The sequence below is a fragment of the Dendrobates tinctorius genome, unplaced genomic scaffold, assembly GCF_039654945.1.
Source record: "Dendrobates tinctorius isolate UK_male_01 unplaced genomic scaffold, ASM3965494v1 ptg000120l, whole genome shotgun sequence".
Lineage (NCBI taxonomy): Eukaryota > Metazoa > Chordata > Amphibia > Anura > Dendrobatidae > Dendrobates > Dendrobates tinctorius.
Window position 1 is genome coordinate 14185093 of NW_027361788.1, and position 26766 is coordinate 14211858.

The 26766-nt window shown below is 43.0% G+C and overlaps 1 protein-coding gene across 2 annotated transcripts; it reads right to left on the reverse strand.

Moving 5' to 3' along the window:
• Nucleotides 1–285: 285 nt before the first annotated feature.
• Nucleotides 286–26610, reverse strand: IDH3G (isocitrate dehydrogenase (NAD(+)) 3 non-catalytic subunit gamma). Of its 2 annotated transcripts, XM_073590764.1 has the most exons (14): nucleotides 26456–26610; nucleotides 23682–23723; nucleotides 21293–21304; nucleotides 20756–20853; nucleotides 10720–10835; nucleotides 10560–10620; nucleotides 8497–8629; nucleotides 5695–5828; nucleotides 5523–5625; nucleotides 5074–5220; nucleotides 2461–2555; nucleotides 2297–2357; nucleotides 1503–1605; nucleotides 286–647 (listed from the first exon to the last, which is right to left on the reverse strand). In XM_073590764.1, the coding sequence occupies exons 1-13, from the start codon at nucleotides 26531–26533 to the stop codon at nucleotides 1504–1506; spliced, it is 1182 nt and encodes a 393-aa protein (XP_073446865.1). In that variant the 5' UTR covers nucleotides 26534–26610; the 3' UTR covers nucleotides 286–647; nucleotide 1503. The 2 variants fall into 2 exon arrangements, with proteins under 2 accessions (XP_073446865.1, XP_073446866.1); XM_073590765.1 differs by lacking the exon at nucleotides 21293–21304.
• Between the last annotated feature and the right edge of the window lie 156 nt (nucleotides 26611–26766).

A 26766-nucleotide genomic window follows, 5' to 3' on the forward strand; every position in this document is an offset into this window, starting at 1 on the left:
TGAAATTGGCCAAAAAGACTTACTCCCAAAATTTTACGAAAGGCCCATTTTTCCCCCATACAATACCTGGATGTTGGGTTGTGTTCTGTACTGAAGGTCTTCTGCACTGACTACATTGGGGCTGACCTGCAATTCTAAACAGTCAACAAGCAAGAGTGGCACTGTTTCTACAAAGGAATAAATCTGAGGAACATGGGAAAATGCTGCAGGAGGGCAATACTACTGTGCAATATAAGCATGGAGCCATATATAAAAGGTAGAATTCCTCCATAAAATACGGCAGAATCTGGTTTATCAATCTCTTTTATTGACATGGGAACATGAGTAAATGAAGCTCACACACATCAGAGCGGAGTACATACAATGACCCAAGAATACAGAGATGACCGCACCTCCTTGGAAGGCTGGGCTCAAACTAATGATGGCTGCTTGCTGTAACAACAGTGCATGCTGCAATGATGAACATCAGTCTGAGATCTACTGCCCACAGACAGAAAATAGGCTGGTGTGAACGCATGAAGCTGATGAAATACAGAACTCTGCAGTGCAAATGCCGTGATTATACCACATCTCACACCTATGGACTGCAGGTAAGAGCAGCTGAGGGTTGGAACAGGCACCGGCAGTGGTTGAGGAGGTCATGGCACCTGGAACACACAATATTATCGACTCATGTAAGGAAGATATCCTGGAACCTGAACATCTCTCACAAGAGTGGCCAAATCTGTAATACAGTCCCAGAGATCTGGGCCTTTTTATTTACTGCTACTTTATGTTCTTTGGGGGAGTGGCTCTCAGGATAATGCAGTGACCTAAAGACACGCCCCTGAGGATCCTGTGAGCCACACCCCCAGAGTAAAGACTCTTAAAATTAAAACTAATGTAAAAGGTCCATATCTCTGTACCCATATGGCAAATTTAAAAAAAACAACAATAGTCAGGGGAGTAGTTGGAATAAAATAAAAACAAAAACTGTCCTCTTTTGACCTGGTGACAATTCCTCTTTCAAGTGAATGCTCTATAAAACCAATCATTTGTTATTTAGCTTATTACATTTACTGAGTTTTTTGTAAACTTTAATATACAAAAGAAAAAGTTTAGAAATTATAGGTTGAACTCAATGGACTTGTGTATTTTCAACCTTAAAAATTATGAATATATTTTTGCAATTTATATTTTCCCCAAAATTTAGTTTTTATTTACCGCCACACAACAAAAACCTTTATTAAATGTAACATTTTCTTATTAAACATGCCATACTATTACACCCGTCCGCAAGAACTGCAAAATTCCTACAATGTAATAGTACACTGCAGTTCTTCTTTAGGCCGGTTTCACACGTCCCGATATTACTGGTACCGGAGATATCCGTGTCCATATGTAATACTTGTGGCAACCATGTGCCGCATCAGTATCATACATACCGGCGTTCCAGAGTGCCGGGTGCTGAAGACCACTCTATATACACATTAAAGGGCAAACCTCACAAAACTTCACCTTACCTCAAACAGTGACTGCACGGCCATTTTTCACAATAATCTGCCGGCAAATGGACTGGACCACTTCTGAGGTGGTACCCTGTCCCCCAATATCTGGAGTGTGCATCTGTCATGAAAAAGAGAAGCAATTCATGCACAACTTCCAAAAATGCAAGAACCAACCTTCCACCAGTAATAGCAGCTTGTATTCTGCATGTGGTAGTCATTCTGTAATAAGGGAAATAGCTGGCATCTTTGTACAAGTGCTTCTCACTAAATTAGAACATCAAAAAGTTCATTTCAGCTCTTCAATACAAAAAGTGAAACTCATATAGAGTCATCACACACTGTGATCTATTTCACGTGTTTATTTATGTTAATGTTGATGATTATGACATACAGCCAATGAAAACTCAAAAGTCATTATCTCAGGAAATTAGAATACTTTAAAATCATTTTTTCAAGCTGGTGTTATAAAGTCTGAAATGTTGGCCTACTGAAATGTATGTTCAGTAAATGCACTCAATACTTGGTCGCGGCTCCTTTGGCATCAATTACTGCATCAATGCGGCGTAGCATGGAGGCGATTAGCCTGTGGCACTGCTGAGGTGTTATGGACTCTTATATAATATGGACTTTTCGTATTGAAGAACTGAAATAAATTAACTTTTTGATGATATTCTAGTTTAGTTGGAAGAACGTGTATCTATAGGTTTATGGTGATGGCTGCTGGGCAAGAGGCAGTGGTCAGATATGGTGGGGGAGCGATCGTACGGCGTGGTCCACCTGGTGCAGTTCCAAGGACATGCTGAACTTACCCGGTGCTCATTCATACTGCCCAGGATAGCCTTACGAATGGAGGCCGCGTAACTGTGCAACCTGCCAAAATAAGAGCGGATTCATCACACCCTATACGCCGACTACAGGACCGAGCAGTGTAGACAGTACACAGACAGGAGGATTAGTGAGGAGCTGCTCATACTTTAGATGGTCCAACATCATGCAGCTGGCCAGTAGCATCGCGGTGGGGTTAGCAATGTTCTTGTTGGCTATGCTCTTCCCAGTATTCCTGGTTGCCTAAAAGATAAAGGATTCAGAGAGATTTGTGATGCGGAAATTCAGATACCAGGCAATGGTTGGATTGGGCTCCAGTGCTCTAAGGGTGCCCATTTCATGGGAATGAACCCAATAAACCATGGCTCAGCTCCTAGACTTCCATGGAAGAGTCGTCTGTAGTGATGGGTGGACCCCTGGATGTTCGGGTCCTGTGGGTTACGCAGAAAAGTAAAAAAAAAAAAAGTTCAGGTTCGGGTACCAGAACTGTAACCGGACCCCGTTCACTTGAATGGGGGGGGCAAGCATTCAGTGTTGCTGCTTCTGATTGGCGGTGAAATCACTAACGCCAGTCAGGCCACTGCGATTCCCATGCTGTCAAATGACAGTTTGAGCACGCAGCTTTGATCGGAGGTATAAAGTTTACCTCCAATTACTGGCGGCTGATGGGACTACTACTCCCATCAGTCTACACCTGCTGTTGCTAATAAGTGTGAGAACAGGAGCGGCTGATGGGAGCATTCATCAGCTGGCTCATACGCTATAAATAAATTAAAAAAAGAAAAAAAATCAGTGTGGTTTATCTGGTATTTCTGATAACCAGCCACAAAATTCAGCTGTTAGCGTTAGCAAGCCTAGTTATCAAGCATAGAAGGGTCCTCACGCTGTTTATTTTAATTATTTTAATAAACACACAACAAGAATAAAGTCTTTTATTTGAAATAAACACTTATTCTTTTATTTAAAAATAACAAACACAGTTATTCTCACCTAACACCTATTCCACCAAAGCCATCATCTCTTGTAATAAAACAAAAATAAAAAACGACATCCCTCATCTCTCGTTCTGTCCAACACCATAATCCATGTCTGGGGGAATAAAGTTTTTAACCTGGACATGCCAAGATGTGACCATCCAGGCTCAGAACCACTGATGAATGAGCTGCTGGGAGCGCAGTATCAGTGACCTCATCAAGGTTACCGCAAGTCACTGAGAATGTGTTCCCAGTCGGGCCAATGAACTGTGGTGACCTCGGTGAGATCAACGTTTGCACGCTAAGGAAAAGTCTCACCGTGCAGCTGTGAGTTCACTGCAGTTCAATGGGAGAAATTTCTCACTGTGAACTGCAGTGAAGTCATCCCTGCACCGTGAGACCTTTTTCTAATTGTGCTAGCGGTGATCACAGTAGTTCAGGGGCCTGCACGCTGCAGTTCATTCTTCCTTGCTTCTCAGCATGAACGGTCGCATGATGATGTTACTGCCAGTCACTGATGCTGCAAGCAGCTCATTCACCAGTGGTTCTCAGCTTGGTCGGTCACATCTTGGCACTGTTCAGGATGAAAACTGTTTATCCCCAGACATGGATTACCGCGTTGGACAGAACGTCAGACAGGAGAGGGATGATATTTTCTAATTTTTGTTTTATTACAGGATACGAGGGATTCAGTGGAATGGGTGTTAGGCAAGTACAAGGGTGTTATTTTTAAATAAAAAATGGTAAGTGTGTATTGTTTTTATTTCAAATAAAATACTTTATTCCAGCTGTGTCTTTATTTACCATACAGCTATAGGATTAGTAAAGGATATGGGTCTTATAGATGCCTCTCCATTACTAAGCCGTGGGCTTGATGTCACTTGACAATGCAAAGGTGACATCAACCCCACAAATATGAACCCCACTTGCCAACACCACAGGGAAAGTGGGAATAGCCAGGCAAAGTGCCAGAATTTGTGAATCTATTAGATGTGCCTTTTCTGCCTAGCTATGGGCTGCTATTTTTAGCCTGGGGGAGGGCAATATCCATGGTCCCTTATTAGCTTGAGAATGCTAGCTCCAGCTATCTGCTCTAGGTTGGCTAGTTGTCAAAAAATAGCATGGGGACACTTATTATTGACAACCAGCCTTGATAACACTGACAGCTGAGGGTTACAGCCCCCAGCTGTCAGTTTTGCCTGGCTGGTTATTCAAAAATACAGGGAAACCCACGCCTTTTTTTAAAAAATTTATTTATTTAGAGCGCAGGCGCTAGCTGGTGAATACTGCCATCAGCCGCTCCTGCTCTCGCTGTCATTAGCGGCAGCAGGCGTAGCCTGAAGGGAGCAGTAGTCCCATCAGCCAATGCCAGTGAATGGAGGTAAACTTTTCACCTCCGATCACAGCTACGGGCTCAGTCTGTCATTAATGATTTTACTGCCTGTCAGAAGCCGCGTTTGCTGCGCTGTCATGCACATAACGCAACAAGCACCCGATGTTCAGGGGGGCCGAACTCAAACAGTAACACAGACTTCCTGGTGAAGTCATTGTTTGGTGTCCGTTCCCATACAGTAGGTGTTCAGTACAGACACTGAACTTTACTGTTCAAGTTCGTCCATCTCTAGTTGTGTGAAAGGGCATCTCCCCACTGACATTTTGGGAGAACCTTACAGTATAAAGATGGTCAGAGTACTGCCTGTTCTCTCGATGGGGAAAGGCCTCACCTATATAATATTTATGGCATACGCCTTTAAAAAAAAAGATTAGATTACTAATAGGCATCTTACTGTTTCGAATACAGCATACACGCTGCCATAGTTCGCCCCCGGTACAAGACCGGGGCCACCGACCAGCCCGGCGCAGACGTTATTAACTATGTTCCCGTACAGGTTGGGCATCACCATAACATCAAACTGCTGGGGGTTGGACACGAGCTGCAAAAAAACAAAAAAAAAAAAAAAAGGGTATGAATAGTAAATGTGGGAGAAAGAGGGTATTAGATGCACTAATACTGCCAGGAAGGCTGGTGCTCATTACACTGCTCCCTAAAGGCCAGGAAAGGGGGATCCATCAGTGTACCAAGCAGGTGGTGCCACATGCCACCCGATTACTGGGGATTCACTATGGTCTCTTTGGCAATCACTGGCCCTTCGGGGAAATATTAGTCTGGTGTAATTACCCGACATCAGACCATACCAAACCTGCCCTGGTAGCACTTGATGGATGCCACCATTACCTGCATTGTGGTGTTGTCAACGATCATACTCTCAAAGGTGATATCCGGGTAACCGGAAGCGACTTCCTTGCAGCATTGGAGGAACAGACCGTCCCCCAGTTTCCTGCAGAGACATTGGAGAAGTTAAAAGTGCCCCGTGTGCAGAATGCAGACTGCCCACGCCATAACCTACATGATGTTGGCCTTGTGCACGGCTGTGATCTTCTTTCGTCCTTTCTCACGGGCCAGTTTGAAAGCATAGTCGGCAATGCGTAGCGAGTTAGTACGGGTGATGATCTTCAGGCTCTCCACCACTCCAGACACGCTCTGTAAGGTATGAGGACACATGTAGCCCATGCATCACGAGGACTAGCCTGGTATTGTGCAGTCATTCATACGCTTTACACTCCCTGGCATGGACGGATTGGTATGTTCTATGATGGGTGCCTGGGTACGGATTGGGCTGAGCCAGCACTATTACAGGCCGATACAGACTGTGTTACACAGCCAGCAGCTACCTCTAATCTCAGTGATCAGCTCTGGCTCCTATCACTGCTGTTATTGCCTTAAATGCCAATGTGTAAGTGACAAAGTCAGTATGGCCTGCTAAAGGCCTCTGAAGAAGCCATGTTGGTCCTCTGGTCTTCCTGTGGAGCCATGGGATTGCAGCATACAGAACAAGCGATCAGACAATCCGCTAACAGGACTAAAAAATAATATACCATCGAATCACATCTAAAACAAAAAGACACACACGGTATCACTGCATCCACAAATCTCCCATCATCTAAAATCTAAAATTTGTAAACTCATAGGGTAATGCTGGAATGGTGTCAGCACAAGAGGGAAGTATAGGTGTCATTATTTTACTCGGGGGGAACATAGGGATTAAGAAGGGGGTCTCCTGAGTCATCGACAGCCCCTTAACGCACAATGAACACTGTACCTCACTGTCACATCATGTTCCAGGCTGCTGTACTCTCCCTCACCTCATGTTCCAGGCTGCTACACTCTCCCTACTCCCTGGCTGCAATCGGTCCCTCACCTCATGTTCCAGGCTGCTACACTCTCCCTACTCCCTGGCTGCAATCGGTCACTCACCTCATGTCCAATGCTGCAGTCGGTCCATCACCTCATGTTCCAAGCTGCTGTACTCTCCCCTCCTCCCTGGCTGCAGTCGGTCTCTCACCTCATGTTCCAGGCTGCTGAAGTCTCCCTGTTCCCCAGCTACAGTATGTCTTTAACCTCATGTCCCAGGCTGCTGTAGTGTCCCTCCTCCTCGGCTGCAGTCTGTCTCTCACCTCATGTTCCAGGCTCCAGTACTCTCCCTCCTCCCTGGCTGCAATCAGTTCCTCACCTCATGTTCCAGGCCGCTGTACTCTCCCTCCTTCCTGGCTGCAGTCAGTCCCTCACCTCATGTCCCAGGCTGCAATCAGTCCTTCACCTCATGTTCCAGGCCGCTGTACTCTCCCTCCTTCCTGGCTGCAGTCAGTCCCTCACCTCATGTCCCAGGCTGCAATTAGTCCCTCACCTCATGTCCCAGGCTGCAATCAGTCCCTCACCTCATGTCCCAGGCTGCAATCAGTCCCTCACCTCATGTCCCAGGCCGCTGTACTCTCCCTCCTTCCTGGCTGCAGTCAGTCCCTCACCTCATGTCCCAGGCTGCAATCAGTCCCTCACCTCATGTCCCAGGCTGCAATCAGTCCCTCACCTCATGTCCCAGGCCGCTGTACTCTCCCTCCTTCCTGGCTGCAGTCAGTCCCTCACCTCATGTCCCAGGCTGCAATCAGTCCCTCACCTCATGTTCCAGGCTGCAATCAGTCCCTCACCTCATGTCCCAGGCCGCTGTACTCTCCCTCCTTCCTGGCTGCAGTCAGTCTCTCACCTCATGTCCCAAGGCTGCAGTCAGTCCCTCACCTCAAGTTCCAGGCCGCTGTACTCTCCCTCCTTCCTGGCTGCAGTCAGTCCCTCACCTCATGTCCCAGGCTGCAGTACTCTCCCTCCTTCCTGGCTGCAGTCAGTCCCTCACCTCATGTCCCAGGCTGCAGTACTCTCCCTCCTCCCCGGCTGCAATCAGTCACGCACCTCATGTTCCAGGCCGCTGTACTCTCCCTCCTTCCTGGCTGCAGTCAGTCCCTCACCTCATGTCCCAGGCTGCAGTACTCTCCCTCCTTCCTGGCTGCAGTCAGTCCCTCACCTCATGTCCCAGGCTGCAGTACTCTCCCTCCTCCCCGGCTGCAATCAGTCACGCACCTCATGTTCCAGGCCGCTGTACTCTCCCTCCTTCCTGGCTGCAGTCAGTCCCTCACCTCATGTCCCAGGCTGCAGTACTCTCCCTCCTTCCTGGCTGCAGTCAGTCCCTCACCTCATGTCCCAGGCTGCAATCAGTCACGCACCTCATGTTCCAGGCCGCTGTACTCTCCCCCTCCTTCCTGGCTGCAGTCAGTCCCTCACCTCATGTCCCAGGCTGCAGTACTCTCCCTCCTTCCTGGCTGCAGTTAGTCCCTCGCCTCATGTCCCAGGCTGCAGTACTCTCCCTCCTCCCCTGCTGCAATCAGTCCCTCACCTCATGTTCCAGGCCGCTGTACTCTCCCTCCATCCTGGCTGCAGTCAGTCCCTCACCTCATGTCCCAGGCTGCAGTACTCTCCCTCCTTCCTGGCTGCAGTCATTCCCTCACCTCATGTCCCAGGCTGCAATCAGTCCCTCACCTCATGTTCCAGGCTGCAATCAGTCCCTCACCTTATGTTCCAGGCCGCTGTACTCTCCCTCCATCCTGGCTGCAGTCAGTCCCTCACCTCATGTCCCAGGCTGCAATCAGTCCCTCACCTCATGTTCCAGGCCGCTGTACTCTCCCTCCTTCCTGGCTGCAGTCAGTCCCTCACCTCATGTCCCAGGCTGCAGTACTCTCCCTCCTCCCCGGCTGCAATCAATCCCTCACCTCATGTTCCAGGCTGCAGTACTCTCCCTCCTCCCCGGCTGCAATCAATCCCTCACCTCATGTTCCAGGCTGCTGTACTCTCCCTCCGTATTCTCCCGCACAATCAGGATGTCGATGTCCTTATGCCGGGTCTGCACACCGGGCAAGCTCTGACAGTGGATCACATTGGCGTAAAGATCTAAGCTGGTACTGGAAAATGAGAGGAAAGCACCAAAATTATAGAGGAATGAGAGGGTGACAGAACAACGCACCCTAAATATATTGGAAGACTTTAAAGCGTAACTTTTGTCATTTCACATAGAACCTACAGAAATGCTCTGCCTTACTGCCCTCATCCTCTATGACAAGGAAAAATTGCTATTGCTTCACATACTGGTCTACTATGTCCAGGAGTGGAGCCAATTATTAATTTCTGTAGGTTACCATTAACTATTTTGAGTAATTCCTCTTCATCGGCATTCTGCCACCACTACAGGTGCTAGGACTAGCTTCCCCTCAATTTCCAGTGTGTATTTCTCCTACCATTGTCTAGTGACTGACAGCCATATTCAATTGTGCCTATACACAGATAGACAGTGACAGTACATCAGGAAGATAGACAGGAAGTGGGGGGCTTTTCCTAACTACCAAGACCTGCCCCAAGTTCCTAACTACAAACTAAAACCGCCCCCCGAAGGCCATTACATTGTCTATGGGGTTGTGGGTAAAAGCCGAGCACAGGGTATAAGTGTGGAGCAATGGTCGAGAATCAGCACTCCTGCTCCAGTTTAACAAGGATAAATGTGCCCAGTTCTGACAATTCATGGGAGTCCGACCGCTGGGACCCACATCAATCAGTGAGTTGACACCTATCCTGTGGAGAGGACATAATTTATTTTTCACTCTAATTGTTTAGCTGACCATTTAAGTCTCCACCTTTTTTTTTTTTTATTTATTTCTGTGTCAAATAATTTCTTGCAACGTCTTGAGGAAACTACCTATTTTTATGGAAAAGAAGTTGTTCTCTACTTTTACATTGATGCTCTTTCCTTAAGACAAATCATCAATGTCTGATCGGCTGGGCTCGGAGACCCAGCACTCCCGCCGATCAGCTGTTATCAGTGTCGGTGGCCGCCGGCTGGAGGTACTCAGTTGCCGAGCTGCCCATCTACCTGCAGTGGCCGGGGCTTAGTACTGCACATCCGCCTCCTATTCAAATCAATACTGACACCGATAACAGCTGATCGGTGGGGGTGACAGATCCCGGCCGATCAGACACTGATGAGGTCATTTCCTAAGGAAGCAATACTAAAGTATTGGACGATCCCTAAATTAATTTAAGAATTTGGGGTGTTTTTTTTCTTTAATTTTTTAGGTGACCATCTATAAAAAAACTACATTTTTTTTTTCCAGAAATTTTGCAGTTTTCCCTTTAGCTAATAAGTTAAAAATTGGACTTCAACCTTCTACTCTGTAGAGATAATTTTTCAGCAGTCTCATTATCATTACAGACATGCTTACAATGACTGATAACACCTATATAGACTGTAGACTGTGAGCCCTCGTGGGCAGGGTCCCCTCTCCTTATGTATTTGTGTGTCCCTTGTCTTACACGTTTATTATACTTGTCTATATTTCCCCTTTTCACATGTAAAGCACCATGGAATAAATGGCGCTATATAAATGCATAATAATAATAATAATAATAATAATAATAATATATACAGTAGATAACACAGGATCCACCATTCACAATAGGTGATGTCACAGCTCACCTCCTCCTCTCTGCACAGAATGGAGACAATGTTCACAACACTCTCCCATAGAAGTCGATGGACACCTCCAGGCCTATGTAGCTGCTGAAAATCATCCCTGTAAATACCATCTACAGCGGCTCAAGAAATATGGCCACCCCTATTACTATGTCCCGCAAACAGAATTAAGAAAATCTACAACCATGAAATGCACATTTAGAGCTAGGCAGAGCTGTGTACCCAGAACGTATGTACTGCTTTCCGGAGGTCCATAGTCAGATCCATGTAACCATTCCCTATGGTATTACATGTAAAGGCCATAACTGCCATCCCACACCCATGTCCTTACTGAGACCGGGGTGAAGAGCTCACCCGCAGTAACTTACCGAAGCAGGTTGTTCCGAGAGCGGTGAGATGGCGGCATATTATGGTTCGTCTCAATGTTACCTGACGATAAAAAACAAAAAGGTGCAATTACATTGAGAACTAGTGAAAACTATACGGAAGACATGAACCTGCAGGAAACTCTTCAAAAGAGCGCCGTACCTTTAAGAGCCACCCTGTTCCTCCGGATGGCGGTTATGGCGTTCTGGATATCGTCTTCGTCTGTTGTGGTGGAGTTCACATTCACCACCTCGAAATCCACCGGCACACAGGCGTGTCTGTAACAAGGGGCTGTGTTACAGGGTTCTCCCATCCTGTACACTTATCCTTAGGATAGCGGATGTACATAGCGGAGAGCGCTAAACAGGGCAGGTGCGGCTGCGTTACACAGCTGGCATCTTCCCGATCATGGCTGTTTAACCTCGTCACCCTGCGACCAATTTCCATTTTCCTCACCTTCGTTCCAGAGCCATAACTCTCATTTATATATATATATATATATATATATATATATATATATATATATATATATATATATATATATATATATATATATATATAAGCTTGTTTTTTGCGGGAAGAGTTGTGCTTTTGAAAGACACCCTTCATTTCACCATATAATGTACTGGAAAAAAAAAAATTCAACTGGGGAGAAATTGTGAAGAAAAAAAAACAAAAAAAAAAACAGTTCTGACATTGATTTTTTGGGAATAATTTAACAGTGTACATTTAGTGTTAACAATTACCATGCAATATGATTCTCCTCATCTGTACGATTACAGCGATACCAAACATGTACAGATTTTTTATTATTTTAGTGCTTGGAAAAAAAAAAAATAAAGTTTACAAAAAGATGTGACTTTTGGATCACTCGTTACTAGTGTTGAGCATTCCGATACCGCAAGTATCGGGTATCGGCCGATACTTGCTGTATCGGAATTCCGATACCGACTTCCGATATTTTTTCAATATCGGAATTCGGCATCGGAATCGGAAGTTCAGTTGATTGACAGCCTGACGTCATCATGATGCGCGGTGTGTGCGCATCATGATGCGCCGTCATTTCGGGCCTTCCGGGGGTCTCTGCCGGCCTGCCGGGGGGCTGTGCCGGCCTGCCGGGGGGCTGTGCGGACTGCCCGGGGTCTGTACCGGCCTGCCGGGGGGCTGTGCCGGCCTGCCGGTGGTCTGTGCACCCTGTGTGGGTCTGTACCGGCCTGCCGGGGGGCTGTGCCGGCCTGCCGGTGGTCTGTGCACCCTGTGGGGGTCTGTACCGGCCTGCCGGGGGGCTGTGCCGGCCTGCCGGTGGTCTGTGCACCCTGTGGGGGTCTGTACCGGCCTGCCGGGGGGCTGTGCCGGCCTGCCGGTGGTCTGTGCACCCTGTGGGGGTCTGTACCGGCCTGCCGGGGGGCTGTGCCGGCCTGCCGGTGGTCTGTGCACCCTGTGGGGGTCTGTACCGGCCTGCCGGGGGGCTGTGCCGGCCTGCCGGGGGGCTGTGCTGATGTCCGGGGGTCTGTGCAAGCATCGTCCGATGGGACTACAAGTCCCATCTGGCGATGCCTGCTACCATGACAGTGATTGACACATTAGCCAATGATGGGACAGTAGTAGTCCCATCATCCGGCTAATGTGTTAAATGTTAAAAAAAAAAAAAATACTACATACATACTACATGCTACATACATACTACATGCTACATACATACTACATACATACTACATACATGCTACATGCATGCTACATGCATGCTACATGCATGCTACATACATGCTACATACATACTACATGCTACATACATACTACATATATACTACATGCTACATACATACTACATATATACTACATGCATGCTACATGCTACATACATACTACATACATACCACATACATGCTACATACATACTACATACATGCTACATACATACTACATGCATACTACATGCATCATACATACTACATACATACTACATACATACTACATGCATGCTACATACATACTACATATATACTACATGCATGCTACATACATACTACATGCTACATACATACCACATACATACTACATACATGCTACATACATACTACATATATACTACATGCATGCTACATACATACTACATACATACTACATACATACTACATACATACTACATACATACTACATGCATGCTACATACATACTACATGCTACATACATACCACATATATACTACATACATACAATACATTCATACAATACATACATAGACATACAGTACATATAACATAGAGTAACATACTTACCAATACTTGTCACATTGTTCCCCGAAGCCATTGTCTTTTCCGGAATAAATATTAACATAACAAACCACAAAAATACTCACCCACGATCCGAAGCAGTCCACGAGTGTGTCCCACGACGATCTTGGGTAGAGAACGGCAGCATCAGATGATGCTGCCGTTCTCTACGGGCTGCAGGAATCCAATGACGGAAGGTAGGTATCCTTCCGCACTGTATTCCTCCGCCACTTAAAAAAAAAAAAGTCCCTAGTCTCACTTTATGCCATTGCTGTGTGGCAATTTCCCACACAGCAATGGCATAAAGTGAGACTAGGGACTTTTTTTTTTTTTTTTTTAAGTGGCGGAGGAATACAGTGCGGAAGGATACCTACCTTCCGTCATTGGATTCCTGCAGCCCGTAGAGAACGGCAGCATCATCTGATGCTGCCGTTCTCTACCCAAGATCGTCGTGGGACACACTCGTGGACTGCTTCGGATCGTGGGTGAGTATTTTTGTGGTTTGTTATGTTAATATTTATTCCGGAAAAGACAATGGCTTCGGGGAACAATGTGACAAGTATTGGTAAGTATGTTACTCTATGTTATATGTACTGTATGTCTATGTATGTATTGTATGAATGTATTGTATGTATGTAGTATATATGTGGTATGTATGTAGCATGTAGTATGTATGTAGTATGTATGTAGCATGCATGTAGTATGTATGTAGTATGTATGTAGTATATATGTAGCATGTAGTATGTATGTAGCATGCATGTAGTATATATGTAGTATATATGTAGCATGTAGCATGTATGTAGTATGTATGTGGTATGTATGTAGCATGTAGTATGTATGTAGCATGCATGTAGTATGTATGTAGTATATATGTGGTATGTATGTAGCATGTATGTAGCATGCAGTATGTATGTAGCATGCAGTATGTATGTAGCATGCAGTATGTATGTAGCATGCAGTATGTATGTAGCATGCAGTATGTATGTAGCATGCAGTATGTATGTAGCATGCAGTATGTATGTAGCATGCAGTATGTATGTAGCATGCAGTATGTATGTAGCATGCAGTATGTATGTAGCATGCAGTATGTATGTAGCATGCAGTATGTATGTAGCATGCAGTATGTATGTAGCATGCATGTAGTATGTATGTTGCATGTAGTATTTATGTAGTATGAATGTAGCATGTATGTAGCATGAATGTAGCATGTATGTAGTATGCAGCATGTAATTTTTTTTTTTTTTTACATTCAACACATTAGCCGGATGATAGGACTATTACTGTCCCATCATTGGCTAATGTGTCAATCACTGTCATGGTAGCAGGCATCGCCCGATGGGACTTGTAGTCCCATCGGACGATGCCTGCACAGCCCCCCGGCAGGCCGGCACAGCCCCCCGGAGCCTGCACAGACCACCGGCAGGCCGGCACAGCCCCCCGGCAGGCCGGCACAGCCCCCCGGCAGGCCGGCACAGCCCACCGGAGCCTGCACAGACCACCGGCAGGCCGGCACAGCCCCCCGGCAGGCCGGCACAGACCACCGGAGCCTGCACAGACCCCCTGGCAGGCCGGCACAGCCCCCCGAAAGGCCCGTACAGACCCCAGAGAGGCTGTACAAGGGCAGGAAAGGGTTTTTCTTATTCCGATACCGGAAGTCCCATAGACTTGAATGGGACTTCCGGTATCGGAATCGGCGATACCGATACTTTTTTTAAAGATCGGCCGATACCATCCGATACGATACTTTGAAGTATCGGACGGTATCGCTCAACTCTACTCGTTACAGCATTTTTTGCAGAATTGTGGCAACCTCCCCCACAAAACAAACAAGCATAATTTTGGATCTCTTGAATTTATTTTGTTTATAGTGTTTTTTTTCTGATTCGATTATTTTAATGGATCAGATTTTTCTGAAAGCAAAGACGCCATGTGTGTTGTTTTTTTTTTTTAAGTTTTTTTTTAATATCTTTATTTTCAAGGGGGGAAAAGGGGTGTGTGATTTGAACTTATGTTTTTTTTCATACTGTTTAAAACTTAAGCTTTCACTGCATTTGTTAATACCCTTAGGGAACTAAAACAAAAAAGATTATATATATATATATTATATATATATATATATATATATTATATATATATATATATATATATATATATATATATATATATATATATATATATATATATATATATATATTTACATACATACTCATACAGTACAGACCAAAATTTTGGACACACCTTCTCATTCAAAGAGTTTTCTTTATTTTCATGACTATGAAAATTGTAGATTCACTCTGAAGGCATCAAAACTATGAATTAACACAGGTGGAATTATATAATTAACAAAAAAGTGTGAAACAACTGAAAATATGTCTTATATTCTAGGTTCTTCAAAGTAATCCGCCTTCTGCTTTGATTCACTCTTAGCATTCCCTTGATGAGATTCAAGAGGTAGTCACCGGAAATGGTCTTCCAACAGTCTTGAAGGAGTTCCCAGAGATGCTTAGCACTTGTTGGCCCTTTTGCCTTCACTCTGTGGTCCAGCTCACCCCAAACCATCTCAATAGGGTTCAGGTCTGGTGACTGGAGGCCAGGTCATCTGGCATAGCACCCCATCTCTCCTTCTTGGTCAAATAGCCCTTACACAGCCTGGAGGTGTGTTTGGGGTCATTGTCCTGTTGAAAAATAAATGATAGTCCAACTAAACACAAACTGGATGGAATAGCATGCCGCTGCAAGATGCTGTGGTAGCCATGCTGGTTTAGTATGCCTTCAATTTTGAATAAATCCCCAACAGTGTCACCAGAAAAGCACCCCCAAACCATCACACCTCCTCCATGCTTCACGGTGGGAACCAGGCATGTATAGTCCATCAGTTCACCTTTTCTGCATCGCACAAAAACACGGTGGTGGGAGCCAAAGATCTCAAATTTGGACTAATCAGACCAAAGCACAGATTTCCACTGGTCTAATGTCCATTTCTTGTGTTCTTTAGCCCAAACAAGTCTCTTCTGCTCGTTGCCTGTCCTTAGCAGTGGTTTCCTAGCAGCTATTTTACCATGAAGGCCTGCTACACAATGTCTCCTCTTAACAGTTGTTGTAGAGATGTGTCTGCTGCTAGAACTCTGTGTGGCATTGACCTGGTCTCTAATCTGAGCTGCTGTTAACCTGCGATTTCTGAGGCTGGTGACTCGGATGAACTTATCCTCCGCAGCAGAGGTGACTCTTGGTCTTCCTTTCCTGGGGCGGTCCTCATGAGAGCCAGTTTCTTTGTAGCGCTTGATGGTTTTTGCCACTGCACTTGGGGACACTTTCAAAGTTTTCCCAATTTTTCGGACTGACTGACCTTCATTTCTTATAGTAACGATGGCCACTCACTTTTCTTTACTTAGCTGCTTTTTTTCTTGCCATAATACAAATTCTAACAGTCTATTCAGTCGGACTATCAGCTCTGTATCCACCAGACTTCTGCACAACACAACTGATGGTCCCAACCCCATTTATAAGGCAAGAAATCCCACTTATTAAACCTGACAGGGCACACCTGTGAAGAGAAAACCATTTCCTGTGACTACCTCTTGAAACTCATCAAGAGAATGCCAAGAGTGTGCAAAGCAGTAATCAAAGCAAAAGGAGGCTAATTTGAAGACCCTAGAATATAAGACATATTTTCAGTTGTTTCACACTTTTTTCTTAATTATATAATTCCACATGTGTTAATTCATAGTTTTGATGCCTTCAGAGTGAATCTACAATTTTCATAGTCATGAAAATAAAGAAAACTCTTTGAATGAGAAGGTGTGTCCAAACTTTTGGTATTTGTATAACTAGAAGGTTGAAACAAGAGCGCAATAGGGTCTTATCTGGGTAAAACGTATGAATAATTGGAGTATTGTACTCACCTTTTCAAAGAAAAAGTAAAGCCTGTATAGTATGTCAGCCTGCTGCACGTCTAACGGTCCGCAACGGAACCGCAACAAAGTTATTAGGGAATGAATTCTTGGACTTTCAAGTGCGCTATCAGACAAATTCCATTAACACACCAGGTTACAAAAGTTAGCTCTTTAATTCCTACGCGTTTCGAAGCATAACACCACTTCTTCAGGGGTTGACACATGAATATAGAGAGCTGTCACCACATTTATACATGCAGGATTCAAATTTGGCGCCATGAAAGACATGTGCTGCGCCGTAAAGGTCAAAGATCACAATAGTTCAAGTGTCAGGAAAAGTTCATTAAAGTTAACTAATCTATGATAAATAAAAACATTAATATCTTTATTTTATTTTGCAGATGAAATGGAATGCGGATAGAGGAAAAAGGAAGAAAAGAAGGAAAGAAAAAAAGGGAAAAGGAAAGAAAAGAAATGAACCCACAAATGTGGGAAAAAGGAGAAGAGATCGCAGTCCAGCAAACGTACCACCACACCAGGGAAGGTGTTCGGATTGAAAAGAAAAGAAAAAAAGGGGGGAAGAAGAACATCGTAATGCCAGACGATCATGAAGAAATTGTATCTCCGAAAAATGTGTATAAAAATTATATATATATATATATATATATATATATAAATAAAAATATAGTAAAAGTATAAATATTGAATAAAATAATGAATAAAATAATTGTCCCAATTATTTGACTTGCCATTCCAAATGAAGTCAGTGGCGCGACTAGATGGACGAAACACACCCGAAAAAAGCACTAGAGATCACCGGATCACTCACCACTCAGGAGGGGAAATAGAATAAAATTAATAAAAATATTATTAAGGAATATATATATTAAAAAATATAAAGGGGAAACATATAGAAACACATCAGATGAGAACGGAAAATGTGTCCATGTACATACAAAACCATAAAAGTTTTGAATTAATTCCTATGAAGAATGTGACCTGAGGACCAAAAAAGAACGAAAAAACGCATTGGAAATTTGATTCCAAAGAAAAAGTATGGAACCGAAATTTTAAAAACATGAACTGGACTACCAGTAAAAAATTGTTGAAAACGAAAAATATGTTTGTAATGCCGAAAAAATATATATGAATGAAATTAACCCGTTGTGTTTTGTATGAGGGAATAAGAGACCAAAGGAAAGTGAGGGACCATACTGAAAATAAGGGAATAGAACTATATGCGATAGAAGAACGCATATATATGTGCGTGAATAATTGTGAAGAGTTTTGCTGCTATAAACAATAAAAAATGTGAAACATAAGAAGGAACGCGTTAATAACTTGTTTCCCAAGATATAGTGAAGGTCTGTATTCTTGGAGCATAAACCAAATAGACAGAAAAAAATATTGAAAACAAAAAATTACGATTATGATACCAAATATGAAAGTGTGAAGAAAAATAACCCATTGTGTTCCATATGAAGAAACCTAAATATTAGTGAAGGACCACGTGTGATGGACAGTGAAAAGAAAAGGATATATTTATACAACCATATGAGACAATGTATAATGAAAACATAAAAAGAAATTATATATACATATATCAAAAAATATAAAAAATGTAAAAATGTCTATTAAAACTTATTAAAATTTGTAGATAAATTGACACATTGGTGAAGATTAGAAAAAACAAGATGACAAGAATATTAAAGAAACACTTCAGAAATTTCATTTAACCCATTGGGTTTCAGTGTATTCAGCCTATAGATCCAGTAGATTTCTTTCCTATTTAATTGTCCCATCCTGTCAGGATGGTTAATAGGGATTTGTTCGATAGGACTTATTTTTAATCCTTGAGTGTTTTTATCATGTTTCAGAGTGAAGTGTCTAGACAGACCATGCAATAGAAAGCCTTTTTTAATATTGTACCTATGGGAATTAATTCTAAGATGTAGTGGCTGTGTGGTTCTGCCAACATACTGCCTCCCACAGCCACACTCAATTAAATAGATCACATATTCAGAGGTACAATTAAGGAATTCACGGATAGGAAAAGATTCATCCGTAGAGTTTGATCTAAACCATTTCATTCTATGTGTTATATTACTACAACAAGCACAATTTTTCTTCCCACATCGAAAAATACCTCTTGGTGGACTATTGGTTATTAGAAGGGTTTTTTTCTCATTTTTTAAGCGACTAGGGGCTACAAGATTCTTAATGTTAGGAGCCCTTCTGAAAGTAACCCTCGGATTACTAGGGAGTATTTTCTGCAGAAGTGGGTCATTAAGTAAAATATGCCAATTACTACAAAGAATTTTCCTTATTTCTTTGTTCTCTAAACAGAATTGTGTTACAAAATTGGTGGTGAATTTATTATCAACAACCTTAGCTTTTTTTATTCCATTGACCAACGAATTTTGGGACATATTTAAACAACTGTTATAGGCATTTCTTATTAGATTTTTGGGATAGTCCTTCTTACTAAATCTGTTCGTCAGGATTTTCGCTTGATTTTTATAGTCCTCTATATCTGAGCAATTTTTCCTTATCCTTCTATACTGATTATCAGGGATATTCCTAAGCCACTTTCCATAATGACCACTGTTGAAAGGTATATAACTGTTAGTATCAACATTCTTAAAAAAGGTTTTAGTAGCAATGCCATTGTCCTTAATAAAAATTGTAAGATCTAGGAAGTTGATTTCATTACTATCAAATATTGAGGAGAAAGACAGACCCCAATTATTCGTATTTAGGTCACAAATAAAATTATAAATATCATTAGAGTTATCCCATATAAAAAATAGATCATCAATGAATCTTTTGTAAAGGATTATATTGCTATACCATTTGGATTTAAAAATATGAAATTCCTCAAAAATGCCCATGAAGATATTTGCATAGGTTGGTGCGACCTTAGAGCCCATCGCAGTCCCGAGCTGTTGATGATAAAGACAACCTTCAAAGGTAAAATAATTATTTTTTAAAATGAATTCCATACCTTTTAAAATGAAGTTTTTTAGTTTTTTTGTTAGTCTCTTATCACCTATTAAAATTTTATTAAAACAAGCCAAACCTAAAGTATGGGATATGTTGGAATAGAGTGAGGACACATCCATACTAAGGAATATAAAATTCGGTTTCCATTCAATGTCATGAAGATACTGTATTAAATTAGTTGAGTCTCTGATGAAACTCTTTAATGATAGGATCATGGTTACACATATCCCATCTATAAAATGGGATAGGTTACTAGTGACAGAATCTATACCTGATATAATGGGTCTCCCCGGCGGATTTACCAAATCCTTGTGAATCTTAGGTAAATGATAAAAAAAAATGGTGTGCGAGAATATGCACCTTTTAAAAATTTATATTCATTTTTATTAAAAATATTACTATCTTTTCCCTCCTGAATTAATTTGTCATAATTGATTTTAACCTTAGAGATTGCTTCAAAAGAGGTTTTTTTTGTAATATTGCTTCAAAAGAGGTTGCTTCGAAACGCGTAGGGATTAAAGGGCTAACTTTTTTAACCTGGTGTGTTCATGGAATTTGTCTGGTAGCGCACTTGAAAGTCCGAACTTTTGGTATGTAATATATATATATATATATATATACACACACACACACACACACACACCCAGTGTGTATTGAAAATTCATTTATAATATTGTATTATTAAATTGTTTAATCACACGCTGTGTGGGATAGCGATTAATGAGCTCCATCACTACTGATACATAATTTTACTCATTTTGTGTGTATAGATATATTTAATATTTTTTCACATTCAGCATTTTACATGATTGTTCTTGGCGGTCCTTGGCTTTTTAATTTTAATCATTTTATCTAACCCATAAAAACAAGCCCTTGTACGTCCATGATGTCAGGAAAAAAAAAATAGAAAAGTTAGGGCTCTTGGAAAAAAGAGGAAAAATGAAAATAGTCCACAGTGCAAAAGGGGTTGAAGAACTCCTTAAACAGCAGGACAAAAGACGAGTGATCTGATGCAGCGGCGTACCTCACCTGAAAATCTCCTTAACGTGTAGGGAAAGTTCCTGTCCGATGCCATCTCCGGGGATCATCGTCACGGTGTGTCTTCCTCCGTACTTTGCAGGAGGCGGCTAGAACCAAACACAAGAAAAAAGTTATATATTGTAAGAGTGATGGAGGAAAGTCCAACACACCAGTCAGCCGTCATTGCCAAATCTCTATAGGCATAACCTAGGTCTGTATTAATATTTAAAGGGGTTGTCCACTATTTGAAAGAAAGGACTGCTCCACTGCCGCCCATACACCCATGGGCTGTATCCCAGATCCTGTCTACCTTTTCTGGACAAGCCCTTTAAATAAGATTATTTGTCTCCCGGCACCTGCGCCAATCATAAGTACCGCCACCAATGACTACTATGATTGGACATAGCTATGACAATAGTGTTCGAGAAGGAAGGAAACATGCCTGGCAAAAGATGACATCAGAAAACAAGTAACGCTACAGACAACAGGGATACGAAAGACATAGAAAGCACAAACACACACAATAGTCGGGGGACACATACTTACTATCATGGGTTGCTGTTAAGAGACAGAAAAAAAAAGGTACAGTCAGAGACGTATACGAAGGGGGCTCGAGACGACGAGCCACTTGTTTGTGCCAAATGAAAAGGACATTCGAATAAGTGATAGATACAGGAGAGACGGTCACCGGACAGCTCCTTGGCTAAAAACTTTGCGATCTCCTGGTCACCTCATACCTCACATTTAGTGTTCCTCATTCTCACTCTACCCCCACATCCCACCCCCTTTTCTGTTGTCATCCCCTCAAGGCTCTATCCTGGGAATAAATATTCATCAACATTAGATGTTTATAAAGAAAACACAGAAAAGTCATTCATCCCTGAAGAAGCCCCCAGGGTGGCGAAACGCTTAGGGATTGCTGATACGTCCTATAGGGTATGGCTTCTGCTGTGCTCACTGTATTATCAGTGATTAGCTATATATATATATATATACACATACATGTATCTTGCTTTATTTTTAGACACATAGCCACTGTACACTTTACTACAGGGCTGGGAATAATTGTTTATAGTGAGATCATAAGAGTGCAACTGCCTCTTATCACGGCTGGCCAGATTAGGTACTTTACATAGCACGGTTATGCTTCTTAAGTGTTTTTACCCTTTATGTGCTGTATACATGTCTGAATATTGGATTGATAAACCTGTTTTTTTGCACTCTTTTGGTGTAAAGCTCATGCGGAGAGACGAGGGCATTTGTCGAAATTCGGCAGAATCAAATGGTGGATTAGATTCAGTCTAGATAAATAGGATTTTCTCCGAAAAGACAGAAGGCCCGGAAAGGGGAAAAAAAATAAAATAATATATATATATATATATATATATATATATATATATATATATATATATATATATATATATATATATACACTCACTGGCCACTTTATTAGGTACACCATGCTAGTAACGGGTTGGACCCCCTTTTGCCTTCAGAACTGCCTCAATTCTTCGTGGCAGAGATTCAACAAGGTGCTGGAAGCATTCCTCAGAGATTTTGGACCATATTGACATGATGGCATCACACAGTTGGCGCAGATTTGTCGGCTGCACATCCCTGATGCGAATCTCCCGTTCCACCACATCCCAAAGATGCTCTATTGGATTGAGATCTGGTGACTGAGGAGGCCATTTGAGTACAGTGAACTCATTGTCATGTTCAAGAAACCAATCTGAGATGATTCGAGCTTTATGACATGGCGCATTATCCTGCTGAAAGTAGCCATCAGATGCCTGTTCTTAGCTGAGAGGAGTGGTACCCAGTGTGGTCTTCTGCTGCTGTAGCCCATCTGCCTCAAAGTTCGACGCACTGTGCGTTCAGAGATGCTCTTCTGCCTACCTTGGTTGTAACGGGTGGCAATTTGAGTCACTGTTGCCTTTCTATCAGCTCGAACCAGTCTGCCCATTCTCCTCTGACCTCTGGCATCAACAAGGCATTTCCGGCCACAGAACTGCCGCTCACTGGATTTTTTTTCTTTTTCGGACCATTCTCTGTAAACCCTAGAGATGGTTGTGCGTGAAAATCCCAGTAGATCAGCAGTTTCTGAAATACTCAGACCAGCCCTTCTGGCACCAACAATCATGCCACGTTCAAAGGCACTCAAATCACCTTTCTTCCCCATACTGATGCTCGGTTTGAACTGCAGGAGATTGTCTTGACCATGTCTACATGCCTAAATGCACTGAGTTGCCGCCATGTGATTGGCTGATTAGAAATTAAGTCTTAACACACAGTTGGACAGGTGTACCTAATAAAGTGGCCAGTGAGTGTATATATATATATATATATATATATATATATATATATATATATATACACACACACACACACACACACACACACACACACACACTATTTTTGTTTAACCCCTTCCAAGCCTTCCATTTATGTATTGAGGTCGGGAGAGACGTCATATAGAGCAGGGTTCCCCAACTCCAGTCCTCAAGGCTCACCACCAGATCATGTTTTCAGGATTTCCTTTGTATTACACAGGTGAAGCAATTATCACCTCTGGGCAATACTAAGGAAGTCCTGAAAACATGATGGTGGGCCTTGAGGACTGGAGTCGGGGAACCCTGATATAGAGGAATGACCTGAAGTGAATCAGGATCTTCCGGAGCCGACAAGACCACATGAGGGGTGTGATGTGTATCAGTAATGTGTAATAGACCATGTGGCCAGGCGGAAAGCAGCGCACATCCCAGCGCAGCGAACGTCCCATAAATCATCAATCACTGGCGTGCGTCGCGTTCCACAGGTGGTCTAGTCAGAGCTGGAGGATCTGGCCCAAAGGCAGTGGCTCTACAGTGAATTGAGGTGTCATTTTTGGGACAAGTGTTTTATGGGGTCCCAGCAATGCCGGCTCATCCCTTACCGATGAATAGTTCCTGCGCTGGGTCCATGTTGCAGGCAGCACCTATGGGGAATAAGAGATGGGATCAGAGAGGACATGTGATGCCAGGGACCCACAGCTGCCATAAATATCTGATATGAGAAGACACCACTAAAGAAGTACTCCAGTAACCAGTTGATTGACATTATAACTGTTAGATCCGTGAGGGTCTTACAACTGGGACCTCAGATTGATAGAAGTTCAAGATGGCGGTCAGGGGGGGTTGAACGGTGCGGCATTCAAATCTACAACACTGATTATATCACTACATTATCTTTGGGTATCTTCAGTGTCATAATGTACAAGTGATACTCACCGCTCAACTAATGGGGGACATAAGGCTCCCATTCCAGCCATCGCTGGGGGTCCCAGTTGTGGTGGCCACACTGAGCTAAGTCATCATCTATCTAGGATATACAGTTGTGGCCAAAAGTATTGACACCCCTGCAATTCTGTCAGATAATACTCAGTTTCTTCCTGAAAAAGATTGCAAACACAAATTCTTTGGTATTATTATCTTCATTTAATTTGTCTTAAATGGGAAAACACAAAAAGAATTGTCCTAAAGCCAAATTGGATATAATTCCACACCAAACATAAAAAGAGGGTGGACAAAAGTATTGGCACTGTTCGAAAAATCATGTGATGCTTCTCTAATTTGTGTAATTAACAGCACCTGTAACTTACCTGTGGCACCTAACAGGTGTTGGCAATAACTAAATCACACTTGCAGCCAGTTGACATGGATTAAAGTTAACTCAACCTCTGTCCTGTGTCCTTGTGTGTACCACATTGAGCATGGAGAAAAGAAAGAAGACCAAAGAACTGTCTGAGGACTTGAGAAACCAAATTGTGAGGAAGCATGAGCAATCTCAAGGCTACAAGTCCATCTCCAAAGACCTGAATGTTCCTGTGTCTACCGTGCGCAGTGTCATCAAGAAGTTTAAAGCCCATAGCACTGTGGCTAACCTCCGTAGATGTGGCCAGAAAAGAAAAATTGACAAGAGTTTTCAACGCAAGATTGTGCGGATGTTGGCTAAAGAACCTCGACTAACATCCAAACAAGTTCAAGCTGCCCTGCAGTCAGAGGGTACAACAGTGTCAACCCGTACTATCTGTCGGCATCTGAATGAAAAGGGACTGTATGGTAGGAGACCCAGGAAGACCCCACTTCTTACCACGAGACATAAAAAAGCCAGGCTGGAGTTTGCCAAAACTTACCTGGAAAAGCCTAAAACTTTTTGGAAGAATGTTCTCTGGTCAGATGAGACAAAAGTAGCGCTTTTTCGGCAAAGGCATCAACATAGAGTTTACAGGAGAAAAAAAGAGGCAAAGAAAAGAACACGGTCCCTACAGTCAAACATGGCGGAGGTTCCCTGATGTTTTGGGGTTGCTTTGCTGCCTCTGGCACTGGACTGCTTGACCGTGTGCATGGCATTATGAAGTCAGAAGACTACCAACAAATTTTGCAGCATAATGTAGGACGCAGTGTGAGAAAGCTGGGTCTCCCTCAGAGGTCATGGGTCTTCCAGCAGGACAATGACCCAAAACACACTTCAAAAAGCACTAGAAAATGGTTTGAGAGAAAGCACTGGAGACTTCTAAGGTGGCCAGCAATGAGTCCAGACCTGAATCCCATAGAACACCTGTGGAGAGATCTAAAAATGGCAGTTTGGAGAAGGCACCCTTCAAATATCAGGGACCTGGAGCAGGTTGCCAAAGAAGAATGGTCTAAAATTCCAGCAGAGCAGTGTAAGAAACTCACTGATGGTTACCGGAAGCGGTTGGTCGCAGTTATTTTGGCTAAAGGTTGGGCAACCAAGTATTAGGCTGAGGGTGCCAATAGTTTTGTCTGGCCCATTTTTGGAGTTTTGTGTGAAATGATCAATGTTTTGCTTTTTGCTTCATTCTCTTTTGTGTTTTTTCATTTAAGACAAATTAAATGAAGATAATACCAAAGAATTTGTGTTTGCAATCATTTTCAGGAAGAAACGGAGTATTACCTGACAGAATTGCAGGGGTGTCAATACTTTTGGCCACAACTGTACAAGCTCTTTAGCATCTTCTCACTCCATGACGTAACTCTGCCATACCGATCTGATGAGGTCTGGGTTATGCAGTCAGCACCTGCCTCTCATCTCCGATCACTGATATATGGCCACTTAAATGCTGTAGCCAGGGCCTGACTTAAGTACCCTAATCCTGATGGGACGACCATTCAGGCGATAGCTGGCTGCCGATTGTTTGCCGCCATCTTGGTACTCCTGTAAAGCCAAGCCTGTGATTTTCACTACATACCACAATACTGAAGAATTATAGTAAATAGCACAACAGATTCAATTCCCTTATGGGCGGCAAAAATTTAAAAAAAAAAAGTTAAATATCTGGGGGAAAAAAAGCTTGTGAAATACAGTGCTGAGCTAAAGTTTTAGGCAGATGTGCAAAAAATGTTGTAAGGTAAGAGAGTGCTCATAAGTGTTAATAGTGTTTTATTAATTAACGTCATAACAAAGACATTAAAAAAATAAAATAAAAACGCCATAACCGGACCTGGAGAATTTGTGGGTCTCAAAAACTACAAGTCCCAGCATGCTTTGACATATGCACATAGGAAGGGCATGCTGGGAGATGTAGTTTTACAACAGCACAGCCAAAGCCTCTGACATTGAAAACTCCTGAACAAGGCTGCAGACATCTCCTCCATACTGAACCCATAACATTACGGTTACAGGGACCACCATGAGCCCGGGCACTACCTGCTGCCTGATGCCAACCGTCAACGGGAGAGGAGACAGGAGAAGCCTGGAAGCTGCGGACACCGTGCGAACAGCCATTGTAGAGGCGTGAACGTTGCAGCTGAGCTTGGCAGGTAATTGTCTTAATGCGCATGCCCAAAGACCAACTTCACAATGGACATGCGCCACAACCGAACTTTAGTGAGCATGCGTTAACTCTGACGTGTCTAAACCATAGGTGACTGTACGCCATGTTTAATACTGGCAATACCATATAATAGCTCCACACAATAGAAGTTACACACCATTTCACCATTGTTCTAGCATTTGAT

What these genes read in the sequence shown, in the direction of transcription:
- IDH3G (XM_073590764.1), bottom strand. Translation starts at nt 26,533, where the DNA reads ATGGCTGTTCGCACGGTGTCCGCAGCTTCCAGGCTTCTCCTGTCTCCT. An exon ending in CGGTTGGCATCAGGCAGCAG is followed by an intron (nt 23,724 to 26,455) that starts GTAGTGCCCGGG and finishes TATTCCCCATAG; the next exon opens with GTGCTGCCTGCAACATGGAC. An exon ending in ATGATGTTGGACCATCTAAA is followed by an intron (nt 2,358 to 2,460) that starts GTATGAGCAGCT and finishes TTATTTTGGCAG; the next exon opens with GTTGCACAGTTACGCGGCCT.